The 23,691-nt window shown below is 33.6% G+C and overlaps 2 protein-coding genes across 2 annotated transcripts; one reads left to right on the top strand and one right to left on the bottom strand.

Annotated features, from left to right (window-relative positions):
* Nucleotides 1-2,903: 2,903 nt before the first annotated feature.
* On the top strand, nt 2,904-7,094 carry LOC120333433 (collagen alpha-1(XII) chain-like). The gene is made up of 7 exons (XM_039400856.2): nt 2,904-3,160; nt 3,357-3,545; nt 3,764-3,949; nt 4,780-4,891; nt 5,151-5,302; nt 5,583-5,746; nt 6,377-7,094. The coding sequence occupies exons 1-7, from the start codon at nt 3,070-3,072 to the stop codon at nt 6,533-6,535; spliced, it is 1,053 nt and encodes a 350-aa protein (XP_039256790.2). The 5' UTR covers nt 2,904-3,069; the 3' UTR covers nt 6,536-7,094.
* A 6,218-nt stretch (nt 7,095-13,312) lies between these two features.
* On the bottom strand, nt 13,313-22,533 carry LOC120333400 (soluble guanylate cyclase gcy-31-like). Its single transcript, XM_039400817.2, has 18 exons — nt 22,323-22,533; nt 22,128-22,249; nt 21,806-21,916; nt 21,057-21,245; nt 20,249-20,389; nt 19,921-20,041; nt 19,729-19,804; nt 19,556-19,661; nt 19,164-19,299; nt 18,883-19,023; nt 18,623-18,724; nt 17,040-17,241; nt 16,843-16,952; nt 16,215-16,344; nt 16,080-16,128; nt 15,470-15,624; nt 15,148-15,255; nt 13,313-14,272 (listed from the first exon to the last, which is right to left on the bottom strand). The coding sequence occupies exons 1-18, from the start codon at nt 22,440-22,442 to the stop codon at nt 14,061-14,063; spliced, it is 2,331 nt and encodes a 776-aa protein (XP_039256751.2). The 5' UTR covers nt 22,443-22,533; the 3' UTR covers nt 13,313-14,060.
* Between the last annotated feature and the right edge of the window lie 1,158 nt (nt 22,534-23,691).

The raw sequence follows: 23,691 nt of genomic DNA, 5'->3' as shown, positions 1-23,691 counted from the left end.
ATTTGCCTTTACCTAGAATGAACTCTCCAAAATCTCTTATCATTTCAACGCTGCGAAGAAAGAGTTACAGTATCACAGACGACTGAACATCTATTGTCCAAAAACTATACTGGAATGTCAATGCTAAAATGTAAAAAACGATGTGTATAACTAATAACAAGTTAAATTGACGTAACAAACCATGCTCCGATACACATGACTTTACGCACACATTCAATACACAATATGCTTTTATCATACAACTGATTTACTGCTATTTACCAAAATTACTCATTTTGTTAAATTGATGTCTCACTCTATGATTCAAACGTGAAGGAAGATAGACAAGCCAAATTTTGATTTAATTCCTATATGAGGATCAATAGTAATATCTTGTTCTTCACATAAGAAAATGAGATCGAAAATATATAAGCTATGAGCAATGAAACTGTGGCATCATCAATACTGCTATACTTATATGGCGGTATATATATTGGATCTCTGCTATAGGAGACCCTTATTCTCGGTCGTTCTGTTTGTTTGTCTTTCTATGTGTCAAAGCTGTAGCGTCTTAACGGTTGAGCCGATCTACATGCATCTACACCCAAATGTCGGTTCTTTTTATCACGCATGTATCAAGTCATGCACTTCTTGGTGGACATAGAAGTTTTTTTAAATTTCGTGGAACTGCGCGTTCTGTTCGACAAACTCGAAAGCTACTGTGCGATCATCGGCGACAAGACGCTGAGGAAAATTATAGGAATGAATTCGCAACCCAAATTTCCAAATTGGCTTCATTTTGATTATTATCTCGTGTTGGCTTTGATCGTTATTATCGTCACCGTGAAATAAAAAGTGAACAATATCTTTGCGATTCGTTGTATTATTCTGTCGTGTCTATGTTATTTTGCGTTGAATAAAACTCATGAAATATCGTCACTGCGAATCAGTAAAAATTTCTGATAAAATAAATTAAAAGGCATTTCTACATATTCAAATTAATATATCCGTTCAGATAGCGGAGAAATGTTACTTTATTAGAAACTTGTATTGGTCTGTCGAAATTTACAAAACGGCCTACTAAAACGTCGTTAAAATTCACGCGACATTGGCGCACATTATTCTCATTTAGGAATTAGAACAATATCATAGCTACTGGAAACAAATAAATAAAAAGAATTATAACGCAAATATAACACTCAATTTTGATTTTGTCCGTTAGTGAAAAGTGTGTACAGATTTTCGCGTGTTCGTCAGAAATCCGCAGTGCGTTGTGCTGTCTAAGCGTTCGATTCAGCTATGCAGTTTTGGTAACACACTGACATAAAATTGCTGCAGTTATAGGTCCGCAAGTTTCTATGAATGGTAACCGGTCGCTTGAGTGCGGACCTCAACTATCAGCGGAGATCCTGGGCGAGTACCGGCCTGTTTTATTTCTAGCTTTCTGGTTGCTTTCAAGAAATCCAGTTTTGTTCTCCTATCTCATATTGATGCACAATACCTGGAAAAAGGGAATGGGAATTATTGTACAATGCATTGATTCAAATTTTGGTTGTTGTTTGATCATTTTGGAGGGTAAGATAAGCAGTCAAGAACCATTTCAGTTTCAAGAACACGTTTTTATCAGTTGTGCTGCTGATTAAAACTGAAACTTTTCTTCTTTACTCATCTTTTTCCGTTTGTTTACGTTATTACGTTCCATGTAATAGGCAATTAATTCGAACTCCATAATGTCCACGTTCTATACTGAAGTATTTATTATGTTTCTGACCGTCCAAAATAAACTCTACACTAAAGGCTTTTGTATATTGGCTTTCAAAATGCAGAGTTCATAGTTCTGTGAAACAAACAAGTCTTATACATCCAAATAAAAATTATACAAAATAATGTCTTATTTCGCTAAATTCATTTATTTTCTGAGAAAGTACTCTATTAGATTTTAGCAGTTATGACTCCAAAACGATAAATAGGTGCTTCTACATTTGTTTGTATATTTGGTGCATCAGAAATATGAAGGAAATAACAAGTGGTACAGTAACAATACATCATGCATTGTTACTTATCGATTTTAATCGGTAAGTATGTTGATAGGTATTTGTCTGTCTGTCTGTGTGTATGTCTGTTAGATGCACGCGATATCTCACGAAAGCGAGATTGAATCTGCTCCAGATTTTGCATGTGCATTCATCTTATCTCGGACCAGGAGTCTATTGATTTTGGGCTAATTATGTCGTATAATTAGCGAGTTATTAATTAATTAGTGATGGGACACAAGGTGTCACTATGGAATATGGGGGGTTTTGGGGGATCCCCTAACTTTCGATCGATAAGTCTTCGGTCTCTGACCGATATTCTCGTTTTTAAGTTTTGATTAATATTTCCCTTAAAATTATTTAATGAAAACCTTGAAGATTGATTTTAATTTCAAACAAATTGTATTTCTGTGGCCACAATGCTTGAATGGCCAACAGCACATTAGTTGTGAAACCTTTGGTTATGGCAATTCGTTGTTAGTACTAAATTATTATTTCAAAATGGGTGTTTAAATATATATTCATGGATCACTTCATGAATGAGTATCGCACAAATTCAATGCTTTTGCAAAAGGTTAATTATCATGGTCATTATTGTGTCTAAATAGACAAGTGATAGAAATTTTTTTTAAAGAACATATAAAATAAAAAGTTATATTTTTCTGACACATGCACGTTTAATAGCTTTTAGTGGATAGCTGCAAAAATATAATAGTCAAATGATTCGCCCTAAGTAGATCAATAATGAAAAAATACACAGCGCATGCCGTAATGGAATTCAAGCTAGAATTTATTGTTACTTTCATGTATGAACTTCGTTATGAATATGTATTGATCAAGTTTCCGGTTGTCGTTAAGTTAGGGTGGAAGCTAGGATAAGCATGATTACAAAATAGTAGTTATTTATACGTCAAGTTCTACAGTTAGTTTGAAATTTAACTACTCACTTTGAAAGTCTATAATTGTCAAAGTGCTATACTGAAATTTACTTCTCATATATGTATGGTATAACGATATATAATTGAAAGAACAAAGTACTGATTATATTGCAGGAGAAATGCTTCAAGGAAAATTGAAAAAATACCTCTACATTTGCTTGTATATTCATGCATGTCACGAAGCTTCAAAATGTGAACAAATTGCAGAAGGTGATTCGAAATATATTATATTAGTTATTTTTTTATAACCACATAATAATGAATGCGGCATCAATCATACAAATTTGAAAATATCTTAGTTATCTGGAATGAAAAGTACTTTATATAGAGAAAGCTAATTACGGAATTCATGTGTAATAATTGTTAGCGCAATACTTTTTCTGTTTCATATTTACGCGCTAACAAGAAACACGATGTGATCCACTTTCAACTCCGAAGAATGGAAAAATGTATTGTAGAAATGGCAACGAAGTTGGTTCTGAATGTTTATTTGCATGTGAGCCTTATCATTCGTTGATAGGATCAAGTAGAATCAAATGTTTACAAACGTCATCTGGATTAAAATGGTCGAATTCAACTGTGGTTTTATGCAAACGTAAGTAAATTTGTTATACAACCCGGCAAGTTTCTGTATGATGTTCTTTCCTACAATTTTCAATGTTGTGTGTGATTGAAGAAAACTTTTCTGTGTATCATAAACATATATCTATATTTTACATCCAATTCGCACCAACGAATGAATCCAGTATGATAAGTGGGAAGAAATTTTAATAGTCGAGTCTTTCATTGTAATATTGAAATCGTAATTTACAGCTAATCGTTGCAAACCGGAGATTGACATGCAAGTTCCGGGCAAATTCGTGACTTGTTCAAGAACAAATAAAGTCACTTCTGTATGTCATTTTAAATGTTTGAAACCAGGGTACACAGTATCTCCCACGAAAACAATCAAATGCTTACCAAACCAACAATGGAGCGGGAAAGTACCATGTTGTGGTCGTAAGTAACCCACACTCTAGAGCAGGGATCGGCAACCTACGGCCCGCGTGTCAGATCCGGCCCGCGGAGTTAAATAATCCGACCCGCGACGCTTCACTGAATTATAGTATTGAAACGGCTGTTTTGACGATTATATTCTTTATGTAACAGAATTTATTGTGAGGCATGTGTAGACTACATTATATTGTAATCTAACAAGTATATACGAGCCTATAATTTAATTATAGGTAGACAAATGGCAACGAGATTTAAAAAAAAATAATGCTTGATAAGTTCAAATAAAGTTGAGTTCACGAGTTGTCGAAGTCTTCGCGCGCATCTTAATATTTCGACTTTCTGATCTGTGTGGGAGAATTGTGATTCATCGGCAATATGTGCGGACCGCCAATAGTTGCAACCCTTAATTTGGGCCTGCGAGCTACAAAATGTTGCCGACCCCTGCTTTAGTCTAGCATTCTTCGTTTTTATGAATCAACCTCAAAATGGAGCTATGCGTTAGGGACATTTAATTATGTTCACAATCATTCTGAATTGAATTAGTTGCTCGTTAGAATAATCATGATTCGTTCATGTTTGAATAATTTTGCCATGAAATTACACAAGTCGCCTCCGGTGATGCAATAGCAAAAATTTGGTCCGAGCCAAGCATAAATTATTTGAAGTCGGATTTTGACTATATTTTTGTACCGCGATAAGAGAAATTGATGATTTTGAATTGAAATATTATAGTTTTCGTTTTTTTATAAAATCATGGAATTAATTTTTTTATATTGACTGATTCTAGAATAACTTTTAAAATAGTTGCGGATTGTTAACATCACTTTTTCAAGGTTCTTGCAGTCTGTTCACAAATATGGATGTTTATATAATTTTCGAATCTTCTGAATACATCGGAGTGAATATTTGGATTGAAATGAAGGAATTAATCAAGAATGCGATGGGGTACGAACATTAATCTTTTAACGGTCTAAATACAATTCGAAATATTTTGTGAATTTTATTGCATATACCTACAAAATAGTATACTTTTACAATACATAAAATCAAACAAACAAACCTCTCAATACAGTAACAGTCAGTTCAAAATTTATTCGTTATAATACAATTTTTGTTGAAAGCATTTGTGTCTAACATTATTTTTATACAAATAAATATTAAACAATTTTTGTAGATAATAGTATTATTTCATTAACACGTTTAGGCGGTATGAAATATCTTCGGACTCATTAAAGATTTCTGCGATACGATTCAATAAGGATGTGGACACCGACAACATTATTCGAATGGATGATTATCTGAATAAAAAATCTGAATTCTGGTATAAATTTGATAGACTGCCTCACGATGGAAGAGGTATAATGTAGTTTTAATATGTAAATAGTAATTCAGCAATTTTATACCAAGTAAAAACAATATCCGAGAATACATGTTATTCTTACAATCTTTCTTATTATACAGAAGTCGAATTCCGGGAACACATTTCTAGCCTATACAAAAAATGCTATAGATTTTTTATATCACAAACTAACTGTATCTCATCATGGTGTGTTTTAAATTTGTGTTTAAATATATTTACTCACAATTTATTAGCAATAAGTACTATATTAATTTGAATGCCGTTGTATATATTTAGGATCAAATACGGGTAAAGCAATTCGGTATCTTGTCAATAACATGATGAACGAAGAATCTGGTAATCGCATTGATGTGGTGGACATTGTTATTTTGTTATCATCAGGAAAAATTGATGACGATGTTTCTGAAGCATCGAGGGAATTACGAGAAAGTGGAGCTTTTGTAAGTTTTGTTTTGTTAAATAAAAAAATAAATATAGCAATAGATTAATCAATAGTTCGACCGACGGAAAAATTCTTCAATAATATTGCGTTTTTCCATTTTTTGATAAAAACAATAGTCATTTTTCGTGGGCTGTAATATGTAATTTTGACATTCCAACCATGCCCAGCAAGACTTAGTCTTTTGCTAGACTTGCGACATGGTTAGATTCAGGTAACCTATATATTCGTGTTTTTGTCGCGATATAGTTGGATTTCCACAGGTCACTGCAGCCGTGGAGACAAGTATAAAACATTCTACTGGTGTCACTATGCACCCGCACCTCAGAAGTAGAAATGTTCCACCAGCTATGCCGCGATATGAGCAAGTTAAGTCCAATACCGTCTTCCCATAGTAACCACTTCACGCAACGGACTAAAAAATTAGTGAAAAGCCCAGAATAGCTAAATTCCAAATCAAGGTCCAAATTGTAAAAGATGTAACCCGCCCAAAACAACACACATTCATTTATGTTTTGGTGAAATAATTCCTCATAAAACCTAATGCTAAAAATTGTTTCTGTAGGTCAAAATATGTTTTTCCGGGCAGTACTAACAAAAACACTTTTCTTTCTTTGTTTTGAATAAATAGGTAATTGTCATTGCTAGCTCTTCATCAGAGCCATGGTTTAATGAGGAAAAGTTGATTCAAATTGCAGGAAATAAACAAAATTGGCTTATACCAAAAGGTGATGATTTTGGTGATATGCATCACTTGGTGATGACTGGAATTTGCGGACGAGGATGCTAGGCTCAGATTGAATATTATTTGGCGCATAAATACAAGAAATTCTACATAAGTTTTTGCGTCTCTTCCCCTGAGGTCATTCTGCATGGGTCACTTGTAAGATTCCATTTTTCATCAAATGTTAGGTCCTAAACATTCACTTATAGCCTTTTACAAACATATGCTAGAGTTGTATTTGTCTATATATCTTCAAAAACCACTTCTCTAATAATATATTTTTATTCAACGTAATGCGTTAGAAGGTTAACGTAAAAAGCGTTAATGTGTCAAAATGTACATTGCATAGGTAATATTAATTCAACTGTGACTAAAATAAACAAAAAATACGCATTCTGCTTGCCAGTTTATGTACGTTTTGTCTCTGAACTATTAGCCATAGAAATATAAGGTCACAGAATATCAGCTGAATATAGACGAGAGCATGCAAATATTGAATTGTAAGACGTTATTGAATCAATATTAACTTTTTCATTATCGAGTATTCCGTAGGTATCGCAAAAGTTTGTTAAGAAATAATTATTAAACAATCGATTAAAATGAAGTCTGAAGCAATGTTTCGAAATCAAAATATTTTTATACGTCCGTAAACTTTAAAAAATGTTTTTTTAAACAATGACTTTTATGACTGGAGTGTGTTTAGAATGGGTGAAATAAGCATAGACTAACTAAATGAGAAAAATGGATTATTTGTCGCATTCAATAAATAGTCTGTTATTGGAGATTTTTGAAGAAAAAATGAAAAAAAATGCATCCAAAAATTTATTTTTAATGCGAATTTTCGGTGAACAACCCAGTTTTTGTTTTTGATACATATTTAGGAAATGGGACTGATCTACCCTTATAACAACGCATAGCTTAAATTATAGGAGTGAGATGTAAACATAGACATCGAAATAGTACTGAAATAGCCGTCGTATTAATATGTTTTTTTTTTCCTGAAAGAAACTTCCTGACCAGGCCTTTTCGGTTCATTCTCGAGTTCCTTGTTAATATAGGTTTTAAGCTCGAAATTTTTTGAAAAAAAAGAAGAAAGGTTACACTAGAACGCGATCCTTATCTGAATGAAAATTGGTAATTTGGAGCTGTTGTGTCGCGCGTCAAAATTCTTTTCCGCGACGCAGTGTGACGTCGTTTCGGAAGTGAACGAAAAATGATCTATGTGAGGTTAACGGAACTTTTGACGCAGCGTGAAATCTCAATATTTTACGGAATTTACAATTCGGAATTTTAGGTTTTACTCAAATCTTGTACGACATCTTGCGATCACTCTGATAAATTATATTCATTGTTATCGCCCTCTATCGAATGATGGTATTTTGACGATGATAGCCTCAGTAGAAGCTCCGTTGAATAGCGGGTAGTCATTTTTTGGCATAAATTCCGTTTTTTCAATAAAAAATAATCATGCAAAATTGAAAAAAAAGTTAAGAAATACACGTAACAGCGCTAGCCATAAGAATTAAAACTGGCGAAATACTGCAATTTTTAGCCGAGATATGACCGTTTGAAATTTTTGTCCGAAGTTGGAACCGTCCGAGGTTGTCCGAAGGCACTTTTACGGTACGGGTAGTCGGGTACTAGAACTGAAATTTTTTATATGTTTTCAATTTATAATACAACAATGGTCTAGTTACGGAAGTGTAACTTGTCGAAAAAAAAAAATACCTTATTTCAAACCGTTACCGTACCGTGCTGTGTTACGGTACCGGAACTCCAACAGCCCTCACTTTACCAGTTCCTGTTTTGTGCCAGTCTGAAATTGCAAGATGATCCGGACAGTTGGTAGCCGGTATTATAACAGCAGATATCACAGTCTACAAATATAATGACACCAAGCGATGCAGTACCGTAGTTTACCTTACATTTAGCTTTACCGGTACCATGACCTCAAAAAACTTCCGATTTTCTAGTAGCAACAATTTGCGAAATCCAGCCGTCACGCTTGGTGGATTAAAAACCGTGTTCCCTTAATCAAAAGTAATACAGCAAAATTTTGGATGAAATATTAGATCTCATAGAATTCATAGAGAATTTAAGAATAAATAAAAGTAATAGCTCTCTGACAAAAAAATCAATCTTCAACCACCTCAAATTATAAAGCAATTGGTCCGGTATTCGAAGAGAAAGGCGATTTTATCGTGACGAAGGAGAAAACTAACAAGAACAACAACATAATATTGAAACGTTCGTCATGTACACTAAACGAGGTATACTAATGTTTACAATCATGCCCGAAAATCTGTTTGGATGAAAAGATTCTTTAAGGGCTGCTAAATTTCCATTGTTATGCGATCTTCGACATCTTGCTAATTAGCTAATGTTACGGCAGTAAACTAATTGGGAAATTGACTCCCGGGGAATTATTCATTGTTCTGCATATGATTGCACAACTAGGCTACTGTCTGCTTACGACGCGTAGTAATATCCTGTAAGATTTTTGTAGATGAATAAATAACATAAATCTCGTGTCTTTTTTCTACGTATATGTGATTTGCTTCAAAAACTAATTATTATCATAGATAAGCGTTCCCTGGAAAACTATTCATTGCCTTGCACAGCCCAGACATTCATCGATTACAAATATTTATTTTACTCACATGTCTTGATAAAACTCGAGTGATTGAATATCATAATTATACTTAGCTCGATTGAAAGTAGTAGCTCACATGCTTAAATGAAAAAATGGTATATTTTTCGCCAAGTCAGTTGCAAAACGGATAAGTCGATATTTTGCCACAAAATTCACTTTGTCATTGTGAAATTGCGTGTATTTCTGTTGCTTAGATGTCAAACAGCAGATTACTTGCATTCTCCGTCGTTCATAATGACAATTCAATTCAAAATGTGTGATTAGATATTGGATCTCCACTCTAAAAGAGAGAGCCTTATTCTTAGTTGTTGTGTCTGTTTGTATACCTGTTTGTTTGTCTGTCCGAGTGTTTAGCTGCAGCGTCTAAACTGCTGAGTAGGTCTGTTTGAAATTTTTCATGTGAGTAATGCTGTCACCCTAGTAGTGTGCGTTTTACCGAAAATCCGAATTGATTTTTCGTTTCCATGATATCAGCAAAAAATCGCGCCGATCGTTAAAAATATTCTAATTCCGAGATCGCAAAAGTTAGTAGGATCAAGTAAAATTAAATGTTTATAAACGACATCTAGATTGAAATGGTCGAATTCAACTGTGGTTTTATGCAAACGTAAATATATTTGTTGTTATACAATTCTAGAAAGGTCTATGTGATGTTTTCCCGAGAATTACCAATGATGTGTGTGATCTAAAAAAAAAATTCAGTATATGATAAACTTATAAATGAAATTAGTATGATAAGTGGGAAATATCTCAATAGTCTAAGTTGTAATATTGAATGTATAATTTTCAGCCAATCGTTGCAAACCAAAGATTGACATGCATGTTCCGGGCAAATTCGTGACTTGTTCCAGAACAAATGAAGTCACTTCTGTATGTCATTTCAAATGTTTAAAACCAGGATACATGGTATCTTCCACGAGAACAATCAGAGGCTTATCAATGAAGCGGGAAAATACTATGTTGTGGTCGTAAGTAAGCCATACTTTAGAATTCCTCGTTTTTATGAATCGGCTGTCAAAATGAAGCTAAGCGTTAAGAACATTTAAGTATTTTTCTAATCAGCTTGGATTGAATCAATTGCTAATTGGACTAATCATGATACTGTCATGTTTAAATACTATTGCCATGAAATTACAATACCACTCTGTTTCTACTACATGAGGCCTTCGGTGATGCAATAGCAAAAACGTGGTTCGCGCCAAGCGTAAATTATGCAACGCCGGTTTAGAGTTAAACGGTGACTGCACATTTGCACCTGCATACTTTTGCACCCACCGACATTTGCACCCACGGACGTTTCCACCCATAGATTTCAGCAACCGCATATAGATTGCACTTGCGAAAATTTGTACCCCGGTCTCTTGTCAATAACATGATGAACAAAGAATCTGGTAATCCCATCATTGTACTGGACTTCGTTTTCGTATTCTCATAAAAAAAATTTGATGATGATTTTTCTGAAGCATTGAGGGAATTAAGAGAAAGCGGAGCTTTTGTAAGATTTGTTTTTGTCAAATAAAAACATCACAAAATCAATGAGTCTTTGTTGCGGGTTTAAAACCATAAAAACGTAATAGTTTGTGCAAATGAAAATTTTTTTGTTAATATTACATGGTTTCATTCTTTATGATAATAGACAATAGTCATTCTCGTGGGGTCTTAATATGGAATTTAGATATTCTAACCATGTCCAAGAAGACTTAGTTGCGATATGATGTGATTCTGGTAACTTACCTATTCGTGTTTTTGTCGCGATATAGTTGGATTTTAACGGGTGACTGCTGCCATGGAGATAATTATGCAACATTCTACTGGTATTACTATGTATCCGCACTTCACTGCCGCAGTGAAACTCTTCCACCATATATGCCGCGATATGAGCAAGCTAAGTCCAATATCGTCTCCCCATAGTAACCATTTTGACGCAACGGACCAAAAAATTAGTGAAAGACTCTGGATATTGGCAGGATCCCAATTGTACAAGATAATACCACTCAGTGCTAAAGATTGTTTCTGTATGTCACAATATTTTTTCTGGTCCTATTAACAAAAGCACTTTTCTTTTTTTGTTTTAGATAACTAGGTATTTGTCGTTGCTATTTCTCTGTCAGAGTCATGTTTTAATGAGAAAAATGTGATTCAAATCGCAGGAGGGGAAGGAAATTTGATTTTAGCGGAAAGTGAAGATTTTGGTACTTCGCATGATATTGTGGGGACTGGAATTCCCGGACGAGAATGCTAGGCTCAAATTGAATATTATTCGAAACGTAAGTACAAATACTTCTATAGAGTGAGTGAAAAAAGCATGGCAAATAGATAGATTTCTTGCCGCACTCAAAAAGTAGTCTGTTATTGAAGACTTTTAGATGAAAATATTTACAAAGAGATGCATCAAAAAGTTATTAACCCGAACAATCCAGTTTTTGGTTTTGATATAAATTTAGTAAGTAGGATTGATTTACCTTTGGTACATCTACTCATGGGAGCTTTAAAGTGAATTTAAAATCTTACTGTCAATGTGCTTTCGAGTGCTGAACCGGTCCTAGGGCCTTCCCACTCAATTGATTGTTCCTCTATTTTGTTTTGTAATCTGCATTCTATCTGTTCTATAGTCAAGTATATCGTGTAATATTCCATGTGCACAACTAACTTGAATATTTACAAGTCACTCACTTAATCTTGACGCGAGACAGCGCCGTCAGAACACAGGAAAACGCAGGAAGTCGCACGATGATTTTCGAAGCAATAATAATCTGTCAGCACCAAGTCAAGCGTGACGGGCGAATTCAACACCGGGACCAACTTTCCGGAGTTACATGGGGTTGCGATTCAAGCAATCTTTGTGAATCAACTTTTTTTGACATGAACTCCGGAAGGAACTAAGCACGTAATACGCCTTACTGATGAAAATCTACAAGACCAGCTCAAAGTTACACAGTGTCAAGTTACACGCTGGAGTACGACACACTGGTGGAGAGCATTAGACCACATTTGGTTTTTCTCCTTGTTGAAAACAAGATATTTATAATTAGTTAATTGTGTTTGTAAATGTAACCATCGGCAGTACAACTGTCAAGTTCATTTCATCTTAGGGTTATGCAGGGTGTTGCAGCTCGTCTTTTAAATCAAACAGCAATCCTTTGTTACGACGTCAGTGTTTGGTTCAAGCTATCTTTGTGAATCAACATTTTTTGACATGAACTTCACAAGGAACTAAGCACGGAATACGCCTTACTGATGAAAATCTGCAAGATCAGCTCAAAGTTACAGTGTCAAGTTACACGCCGGAGTACAACACACTGGTGGAGAGCATTAGACCACATTCGTTCGATTTTGGTTTTTCTCCTTGTTGAAAACAAGATATTCATAATTAGTTGAATTGTGTTTGTAAATGTAACATTCGGCAGTACAACTGTCAAGTTAATTTCATCTTTGGGTTATGCAGGGTGTTTGTAAAAAAGTAGAAACATTGTGGACATGGTTGGACGTGGTTTCTAAGAATATTATTGTAGTGATCACTTTAAAATCAATTTAAAAAACACTCAGTTTGAAAATGGAAGTGTCATTGCTAGTAATATAATAGCTACGTTGTGATAATCGTTCAATTTCCTGAAGAATCCTAAAGTTTATCAGTGTTTTTACTTGACTGAATACCAGTAATTATCAATATTTGTTAATCGAGCAAACTTGTAGCCATCAGCTTAATCGGTACCCAGAAAGTAGCCCTCGGCTTCGAAAAGGTTGGCGACCCTTGCTGAGTTTAGCGGATCATTGCGATTGAAGTCGCAACATGGTCCAAATTAAGTCATAATATCTTATCAAGAAAACGTCCGTGTGTCATACTAAATTAGGTCGCCCGATGTTTCCCTCAAATCTCGCTGATTTTGGGAACTTGAGTTACCACATGCATTTTTATATGATCCATTTGGTCAAGCACGTGCTGGTACGTTTAAGGGACGACTGCATATCTGCAACGCCAAGAATGTGGTGTAGGGGAATTTCGCGCCCTAAAATATATGCTGTGCTCTATAGGAAACTGGTGTTGGGAAATTGGCATGAAAACGAGACCAATTCAAACCTGTTTGGCTATCAAGTTTAGGATTCGTATAGTTTTAGAATTCATAGTAGATTACAAAGTCAAATTTATTTTTCCGCCCAAGCACTTTAAATATAATAAAAAACTACAAGCGTCTTTAAATGTTTTTGTATTATTACGAAATTACTTGTAATCCCTGGAAAAAATGAGTGTAACAAAACATGTAACCTCACATCACACAACGTTTAATACTTGAAAATAAGAAAGAGGACAGGTTAAGGAATTCAATATTCACAACCGACCTATTTCATATGTTTAAAATATATATGGTTCTTTACCTACAAATAATTATATATAATATAGTTTATTGAATGATGGATCATTTTTTCAGTATTTTATTTGGCCAAATAAATGAAATATTTATGAAGCTGAACTTTGAATCAAAAGTTCTTAAGAAACTGCTTTACTATTCATGCTTTTCGAATACGTGTATACAAAAGTCTAAGAGTATAGAAACGTTACATCTGATTTCCATCCCAAGAATGAAGATGAAGTAATCGAATAGCATGGAATGAATTATGACAAATAAAACATCGGTATGTTGTCAAAAATTAATTTCTGTATCAACAAAAGACAAATAACATCGAAAGCCTGATTTTAACTAAATGTTTATTTATAACACCATGTTCCGTGTGATACATTCCACGATAACGTTTTACAATTGGTATCTAGAAATGGAAAAAGCAGGTGAAGGAATACCCTTTACAAATATGTTAAACACATCGTTGAAAAATTGTTAAACAAAATACACACAATAATTGGTATACTAATGATTACTGTTCAGCCACGTCTATTTACATAAATTATCCCAATGTCAAAAGTAAAAAATTTTCTTTGATAATTTATTTTTTTGCTCCCAATGTAGAACGAGTTCCAAACATGCTTGAATTCTGTGGATAGAGCTTTCGTATTTCAGGTACTCTGTTTGAAGCAAAATCTCGTCCCGGTTTTCTTTTTGGTGGCTTCAGCAATTGTGGCAGCTTTTGAAAAGGTCGAGGCTCATCACTGCGGTCGATACTCGACTTTCCCTCCGTGGATGAGTTCGATTCAGAACCTGTGATAAAATTGAGAAAACGTTGTTCAGGTTGTATTAACCAACAGATGACTATATTAGCCACAAGTTCGACGAACTTAACCACTTTTTTTTTCAAGTTTCCACATTTGCTTCAAAGTAGTCTTTATTGGACACGGAATGTACATCTGGATCGTTTGGTAGTTGTTGTTCTTATTTTCCATTGTCATGTTCTTCTGTGAAAAATCGCTATCCCGCTTAAACTAATGGACTAATTGCTTCGAAATTCATTGGTTAAAAATAATATTCTTTGCTAGAAGGCTATTACTTTTATTTATTTCAAAATTTCCTGTGAGTTCTGTGCAATATGTTTTTCACTTCGAATTTTTGTGCGATTACCTTCTTCAAAATTATAAAAGTTATTTGTGAATAAATTGCTTATTATATGTATTATTCCTCTATCTCTCTTGTGGTACTGTCGTGCTATGCGAAAGTCAAAATTATTTTTCATCGTACTGTACTGTAGACTGGGTAAGGTACCGTATAAGGTAAGGTAGACAGACTACTGTTTCGGTTTGGCTTTCGTGTCCATATATTTAGACATCGCTCTCTTATTTAGAACCACATATAGATAGAGATTATATAAAGAATGCCTTTCATAACTAACCGTCCAGTACTTAGTTGAAGTAGTTTGAGTTATGGCTTAGTTTGACGTATCCACTTCTTGATCTAAATCAGTTAGGATACCAAGTTTTGACCACACCAGTTGTTAACACCTTTTCAGCTACTGTCAATACCTAAAATCGTTTCAATTCGCTAAACAAGTTTTAAATATACAAAATCTATTCTGAAAATAACTTATTTAAAGTTTTAAAATTACCTTTTTTTATATATTATTATTAAGTAGGTAAAATTACCTTTTTTTCCATTAGCTGGATTACTTTGTTGTGAACCCGTTATAGTTTGTGTCTCTACTTCCGTGTCGTTATCTTCTTTTTCGATATCAGCCGATGGCGCCGAAGCATCTTAAAACAATTGCAAATCTAAACGTTGTAGATAAAAAAAAACACTTAAGACATTAAATGCGGATCGCAAACAATGTTACTTTGACTGAATACTAGAAAAATTGTATGAAAAGTATTCCAATGTAATTTGTACACCTGAAGAAAACTTTGTGATATTTACAAAATCTGATCTCTCACGAGTCAAGAGTTTCGTTACTGTTTATTAGTAACTGACCTGATTCTTCATCAAATTCTTCCTCTTCTTTTGCCTTTTCGTCCTTTCCCTCCTCTTCTTCTTCGTTTTGTCCCTCTTCTTCTTCCTCCTCGTAATCAGCATCGTCTCCTTCCACTTCATCATCTGGTTCACCTTCGTCTTCCCCGTAAAACTCTCTGAAATATTTTTTTTAAAATACTGTGTTTGCGAGATTGATTCAATGCAGAATTTAAAGATTTCTGTATCGGTTTGTGTAAAAAGTGTTTTCTAGAAAGTTACTAAAAGTATATATTTCATATTTTCACTAGTATTTGCATTATGGATCATATAATTTCAATCTATAATATAATATGTCTTGAATTATCAAAAAATAGTTCTTTTTTGTTTCCAACTAGCACATGAAACAAATTGTAACATAGCTGACTTCCTTTAATAGAAACCAAAAATGCAACTCAAAACCAGTTGTAAACTTGGAAAGTATTTATATGAAATTCTGAAGCAAGATGTGGCCAGACAGTCAGATATTTAGATGCAAATAGAATTATGCAACATAATTCAACATAATAACAGGCAAAAAACATAACTGGTTACATTAGTCATAACCTGATAGTAAATATCTTCACACACATACCTTCTTCCTGCGTCAGATATATAGTCGAACTTCTCGTCTTCTGTCTTACCTGGAATTTAGAATATATTGCACTAAAGTTATGGTATAAATAATGAAACTTATTTGTGAATATTTTTGTTTTATTATTTCACTTACCATTAAGCCAGTATGTCATAATGTCACCGCATCCCTTGATATCAACATAACCTTTGTCTTCGACAATATATATTCCGCCATATTGATCCAAGTTATCTTTGCAAGTCTGGCTTATTTGTATTCTCATTCCCTATTATAAAATATTTTATATATTTATTCTAACTATTTACTCATTACTGAACGTCGCCCAGGTGGTAATAAAATCAATTTTCCCAGGTCAATTTTCATTTCAACTTTCTAGTAGTTGTTGGGTCTGGCTTAACTATATTGAACTGCTGGTAAAAGATCTCAAGTACCATACTACTTTGGGTATAAGGAATTGCGTAAAGTTCGCTAAATCGATAAGCCTTTTCTCCTGGCTTTGATGGTTACCTACACATAAGTTACTTTATCGCCCAGTCATAATTAAAAGCGGAGGTGTGAAGTTGGAATATTAGAGTTCGTTGTTGCCTATGACCTCCGTTTCAGTATAGTGGTTATAAATATACCAATTTTCAAAGTTTAAATTACTATATTATTTGTAGTTAGTATTTTCCAAGAAAAATTGAACTTGAATATATATTCTCAGTGGCAATATAAACGCATGCGTACGTATTAATTGGTAGCAAATAAACTTCAGTAAAAATACCTCTCCCGTAGCTTCCATTTTAGATGCTATGTTGACTGTATTTCCAAACAAGCAATATCGTGGAATTTTGTGTCCAACAAGTCCCGCAATTACATCACCACAGTGGAGTCCTGAAAAATATTACAATTGTCCGATCTTTGTATATATATATATATATTAAACAAAATCTGAAATAGACTTCTAAAATGGTTGTTTACCTATACGTATTTCAATAGGATCACGAGTGTTTGGATCTTTGACAGTTTTTATTCCTTTCAGCATCTCAAACGCCATGTCAGCCATATTACGAGCGTGGTATTTATTGTAGGTGGGGGCACCAGATACTGCCATGAATCCATCGGCAATAGTTTCCACTTTGTATATATCAAACTTGTCACATAAGATGTCAAAGACGCTGACCTTAGAAAACAACACATAATTAGCTTTAATTAGGATAGTGTGGAAGTGCCAAATCAACTGCATTGTTGAAAAATTAGTACGATATCGAAAAAATGCATCGACTTTTATAGGTAACGCATTCGTCCATCTAATTTGAATAATCTAAGAGTACGTTAGCATTCATGATTTCAACCGGCAAGTTGTTAAATATTATTGTGTAAAAGCAGTAATACTTGAATTAGGCAAATGTCGCAAACACTGACACATAAAGGAACAAAATTGTGTGACGCGCGAAGAAGTGCCAATTTTGAATGGTGTGCGTCCCGCGATTGAATTCAGTTTAATCTGGTAAATGCGAGTAATCCAAATCCTTTTGCATTGCATCCAATTTATTATCTATGCCCAAGACATTACAATGCCCTAACAGCTAGCTTGTGCGAAGCGAACAACGTATGTCATAAGATCAATACCCATAATATTTGTGTTTGCAACTACTTGGTGTCTGCAACTACTAGGCCTATTTTAAATTCGATACGGCCCGTGGTTTCACCCAGTTATTTGTATCTGGCCCTCCTGAAGTAAAGGCTGCACAACCCGCTTCTATGTGATGAGAATCAGGCAAATGATTATTTAGTGGAGAGTCTGTCACTAGCATCAATACCGGTGCTTAATGTTATGGTGAGCGATATGTCGAAATAAAGTACTTATAAGACCGAATTTTGTTGAGACTGCGATATAACCAATGTCAATGGACCTGAGTAGGTCGGTGCCACCGTGTTTCCCGGAAAATAAGACCTATCCCGACAATGAGACATAGCCTGAATTTTAAAAATGATTTTAATATAAGACCCCTTAAAATAAGACCTAGTCGATAGCAAGAAATCTTTACTGCTCGTTTAAAATGATTAATAATCTATGATTGGCAGTTATTTCAAATAAAAACGTGTTATTTATAAGTAATTGAATATCGGTTTTCGTAATTTGTATATTTGAAAATCTCGTAATTCTCCACTTTGTAATTTTGTTTTTAATAAATAAAAATAAAAGACATCCCCCCAAAATAAGCCCTAGTGTTATTTTCTGAGAGAAGATTGAAAAAAGACAGTGTCTTATTTTCGGGGAAACACGGTAGGAATATTGCAGGAAAAACAAAGTATCTGGTTTACCGAACAGCTTTTATAATTGTTGTAAACTGCTTGTCTGAGGAAGTTCGACTTTGGTCGGACGAAACGTTACAGAGACTCTTTAATTGGATAGAATAGATTTTATAATGTTGTCGTCTACCTGGCTGTACACACTGGACGTTTTAGTGAACAAAAATTCTTATGTAGCGTTTACTCAAATTAAGCCGACGACATTTATATGAAGTCTATCTTGTTCAAATCACGTGTGCTCGACTTACCATCATGTTGAGTATAATCATAATCTCGTGAGGTGCGATATGCTTTGATATGCAGGCAAAGTTAACAATGTCGCTGAAAAGAACAGTAACGTCGTCATATTTCTGCAAAATAAATATGTACACAGGTTAGTTTGTGATAACTAAATGAATCTAGTTTGAGAGTGGGGCAAGACTTTTAAGTGAATGAATTGAATGATTTTTTTTACAAATAGGACTCTCATTTTGAAATCCTCGTAATGGTGATGTATGTGTAAATTTACCTCGCATAAACTAACAGTCGTATTTCCATGTCGTAGACTGGTTGCAATCTTTTTTGGTATCATGCTATATAGAAGGTCATCTGTTCTTCGTCTTTCGGTTCCCAACGTTTCAATCATCTCCTCTAATCTCGTTTTCTTTCCCTGAAAAACGTTGATAGAGTTTAAGCCATGTCTCAGCTATCTCGCTATGGCAACTACATCATATTAATTACGAAATTTCTAGTATTAATAAAATAAAAATTATATTTATCATGTTAAAACTATTTATAAATAGTATATACTTGTTCCAGGTCCAATGCCAACTTGTATTCAGTTGTTTGTTGAGGTCCATGCAATACCAAGTCTCTACTCAAATCGTGGAATGTCAAGTCGTTCACATAGATCCCCATTTCGTACAGCGTGTTCAGACCATCCAACCTTTAAAATTTTAATATTGTAACAGAAAATCTGGTATTTCGCCATAATGAGGTCTATTTCTCAGGCCGGTTCGAACGTCTGTTGTTCATTATTATATCTTTATATTTGTATGTAACTACTCCTGCAAATCATGCTGATAGTATGTGAAACGTTGCCGTGCACAAACTTTGTTTTAAACTCAAAATGGTAGAAGACTTGACAATGAAATAATTGCAATTTGATCGTATTAAATTTTTAATATATGTTTTATACTCACATGAGGGTAGACAGGAAAATGACAAAGTTCCATTCCTCAACATACAGCATCTGTCCGCGTAGTTTGATGAAATGATTTGTAGCCATTTGATGGCGAAAACCAGATGCTAAACACATAAAAATGGTATTATAAAGTATTTAAGTATCTGACCAAAAAATATCATTTTTACTTACAGTTATCGGTTTTCCGACGCCTTCCAGCTGCTTTGACCGAAGTCAGTTCAAATACATTGTTTCCATGAATGATAACCTAGAAATGTGGAAAATGTTATAATATTTGCCGAAAAATCAATATCATGATAAATAATTTGCGAGGAAATAGTAAATATATATATATATTAACAAATTTGTGAAAAATCATCTTACGTTTTCCCATGTCAAATCATAACCCAAGGGTCGAGTCATGAAAAAAGTTTCATTTATTCTTTTCCCCTGCAATCCAGAGTAAAGCTCGTCCAATCCATGACCAGTACTCTGGATGGTCAGTCTAAAATGTGATATACATTTTAGTGAGTATCAAGGTAGATAACAAAGTAGAAAAAGGTGTTGTTGGTTTTCCTCTTCTTCATAATAAAAATATATGAAATTTATCTTATTTAATCAGATAAACTGTTCAATATTTTACTTCCGATAACAATTCCGAGCTCAAATTTATCCATTTCTTTGCGCATCATAAAAATAACCTCGAAATTACCTTTCATCAAAGACAATATGGTAAGGAAACAGTTCGAATACGACATGAGACGGAAAGTTGAGACTGTTTTCTTTCCGTAATTTTCGTTTTCTCTGGATTTTCTCCTGTCTGGAAATGTATTCTTCATTTCGAAAGTCGAGTCTGTAGAATAAATGCATTATTTATTTTGAAATATCATATCGACAGCATGATATGCAACTGATTGCTAAACTACAGAAGAAGACTGAGTATATTAAATACGAATTCAGGAAGGATTGGACTTATTGTTGATTGCAATACTTTATTGCAGGCTATCAGTTGATCAATGGTTTCAAACATAATTTGTTGAGTAAATAAAATGAAATGGCTTTAATAAACTATATAACAAACTTAGTTATCGCAACGCTGTAACCACTATTTCACCGGACCCAACGCGATTATTCATTTAAATTACTAGTGATTATTATTACTGAAACAATGCATTTCAAACTTCGCATTCTGAGAATTAAATTCTATAGTATTACTTTCATTTGAATATTCAAGAAAGCAATGCTCAAATATATGGACATGAAAGCGCCGCTAGATGAGCAAGTTTTTATGAAATCATGAAACACAAAAAACGAATTCCATGGAGCTCGCATAAATTTTTATGATAAATAAAATAGCTTCATAGCAAAAAATACAATCTTTAATCGCTGACAATTTTAAAGCAATTATTTCAGTAGTTACTAAGATAAGTGATTATTTTAACAACAATAAAAAGATTATACCAACAAAAACAACATGATAACAAAACGCACACTTGTTAATAACTTATTTTATATTTCACCTGTAAACAGCGCATAATACATCGCCACTGAAACCTTGCTGTGTGATCTCGACTTTAACTTCCATCGAGAAGAAATTTTTTGCAATTTCTAGAAGTATTCCCTTTACGTAGTGCATAAAGCCAGTAAAAGTTCTTCTAGATCGGTAGTGAAGTTCTAGACCATTTTCATCCTCACGTTCAACGATGAAGCTAGTAATCACGAATTAAGAATATAAATGCAAAAACATTTTACAAAGTGTTCATAAAAGTTTTTTGTAAAAATTTTGTTATGAAATCAGTTCTCGAAATATCTTTAAACCAAGTTTGTTTTATTTGGTTCAGTGTTTATTTTAATTTTTTACTTTATTTAATACTTCATATTACCACTATTAGTTGCACGAAGCACATCAAAGTTCTCATGGCTTTATGATCACCATGTGTAAAGACATGATTGAATGTAAGCAATTCAATAATAACAGAATGGATGAAGATCATCAGTCATAGTTTTCCAATTTCTCTTTACAACTCAGTTAAACAATATATATATATATATATGAGCGATGCCAACCAATCCGCGCATTGCAAAATGAATTTGTGTAAATCACCTCTAAATATATATTAGTTTTATTTTACGTTTTTTGTTCATTAGCGTAATTATTCAATATGTAAACAGATTCGATCTTTGAACCCTATTATTTTGGCAACTCGTACTTTAAAAGATTACGTATTATTTTATTTCCACTTGCCGATTTTTCATAAATTGAAATTACCTGGGTGGCTGCAATTCTGGGAATGTCAGTCTGTAGTACTCATGCATGCAATCCAATCCATTCAAAAAATCTTTGAACGTTCTTCCAAGAACCTTTGCAATCCTGTCATTCCTAAAATGTTAAAATAAAATTCATTTAGTATATTTGCCTACCTATAAACTTCACGATGACTGAGATAGCACAGGAGTACTTATTATTCTCAAAATCACAGGACCAGCAACAACAGCATGGCGTCCATGTTGATACAATGGGTCAAGGTTCACACCATCGATACACCAATATCACTTTTTTCTAAAAATAACAAACCTATGACAATTATTACCTAATATCATCAATGTAATCAATGAAATGTCTTCCCGCCTGTTCCATGATCGTGCAAATATCATTTCCCGTTATTTCAACTACTGCATTTGCTATCATGGGAATCAGCTGTTCATCATAAATCTAAAAAAAAAATAATGAAATAAACGTATATTTTAAAATAAATATTAAATATTTTGTTTCAAATCATTTTTACCTTATGAGTTACAAATACTGTGTTTGATATATCAGTCGATCCAACGACGCTTTTCCAAACTTCTTCGCCATACAACTGTTTGATACAGTCAGTCATGCTGTCTAGTATTATCCCATACATATTGTCACTAGTTTTCAGATACCTCTCCTAATTAGGAAACTGAATATTTTTTTTTTGAACTAAAGTTTCTTTCACCTAAATGAATAATTAAAATGGATTTCAAATCGAGTAATATGTATAACTCATAATGTATTTTTCACATGGAATTTCAAGGACAAGACTGAATTTTAGATTGGCTCATAGAAGTAAACGAAAATTATTGCTGAATCTGTAGTTGCTATTATGTTTGTTCTCACACTTTTATGAATTTCACTGGCTTTTTGTCTCTGGCCTTTTATAAAGGTCAGCTGTTGGTTGTTATATTGTTAATACAATACAAATATTACAATATAATACAATACAAATATTACTTCAATTTAATCAAAATCACCCTGTTCTAAATTTACACTATCTATATAAATGAATGTTGGATGATTAAAAGCTGTCTTATCGGCTTTCCTCTCCCTCGAGATACTACATGGATGACATTAGATCCAAACTCACACACGTGATTAATAATAAGACGGACGTTCTTCAATCTTGCTTCTTTCTACCGTATTCGACGACTCATACATTAAAATGGATTCATGCGAGACAGGGTTGAAAAATATAAACACGAGGAAAACTGCATTTGTCACATTTCAAAAAAATTCCGTTTCTAATTTACACAGATTAAAAGATTATTCAAGATCAACGCCGCGGGTTTCCCATATTTCAACAAGGATAATATCTATGTATCAAGCATGATTATTAAAAATATCGGAGTAACGAGGAGAATACAGGGAAGAGTACAAAAATATATAGGTCATCTGGAATGAACACTTATTTTTTATTGATTAGTGATTACAATCACTCACAGCGGTTGAACCAAACAATATTTGTCAGATGCACCTGGATGTTTTGTCCAGAGACTAATGTTTGTTATCAACGCACATACAATCATGGCTACTTACTACTTATAACGACGAAGTAAGTATTTTTAAAACCTGTTCGCGAATAACATATCTTTATTTGTTCAGGAAATACAGCATTAAAACGATTCAGTAATAAAATGATAATTTCATTGCGATTAACTTGCAACACAGCACCGTCACTCATTTTTTTGTGTTCAATTCACTACTTCGTTTAGTTTTGGAATATATCAAGTAATAAAATTTCTTCATGTCATAAAATATTAACAGCCAATTTTTTCTTTTTTTTTTACTTCATTTGAAATTTTATGTGGGGATTAAATTGTATTATGTTCCATATGCGTAGATAATAGAACATT

This window comes from Styela clava, chromosome 13, assembly GCF_964204865.1.
Source record: "Styela clava chromosome 13, kaStyClav1.hap1.2, whole genome shotgun sequence".
NCBI classification, from domain to species: domain Eukaryota; kingdom Metazoa; phylum Chordata; class Ascidiacea; order Stolidobranchia; family Styelidae; genus Styela; species Styela clava.
This window is presented reverse-complemented; position numbering and strand designations above follow the sequence as displayed.

What these genes read in the sequence shown, in the direction of transcription:
- LOC120333433 (XM_039400856.2), top strand. Translation starts at nt 3,070, where the DNA reads ATGCTTCAAGGAAAATTGAAAAAATACCTCTACATTTGCTTGTATATT. An exon ending in ATGTGAACAAATTGCAGAAG is followed by an intron (nt 3,161 to 3,356) that starts GTGATTCGAAAT and finishes CGCGCTAACAAG; the next exon opens with AAACACGATGTGATCCACTT. An exon ending in TTAATCAAGAATGCGATGGG is followed by an intron (nt 4,892 to 5,150) that starts GTACGAACATTA and finishes TAACACGTTTAG; the next exon opens with GCGGTATGAAATATCTTCGG.
- LOC120333400 (XM_039400817.2), bottom strand. Translation starts at nt 22,442, where the DNA reads ATGTATGGGATAATACTAGACAGCATGACTGACTGTATCAAACAGTTG. An exon ending in ATGATTTGACATGGGAAAAC is followed by an intron (nt 19,805 to 19,920) that starts GTAAGATGATTT and finishes CCACATTTCTAG; the next exon opens with GTTATCATTCATGGAAACAA. An exon ending in TGGCATTGGACCTGGAACAA is followed by an intron (nt 19,024 to 19,163) that starts GTATATACTATT and finishes AACGTTTTTCAG; the next exon opens with GGAAAGAAAACGAGATTAGA.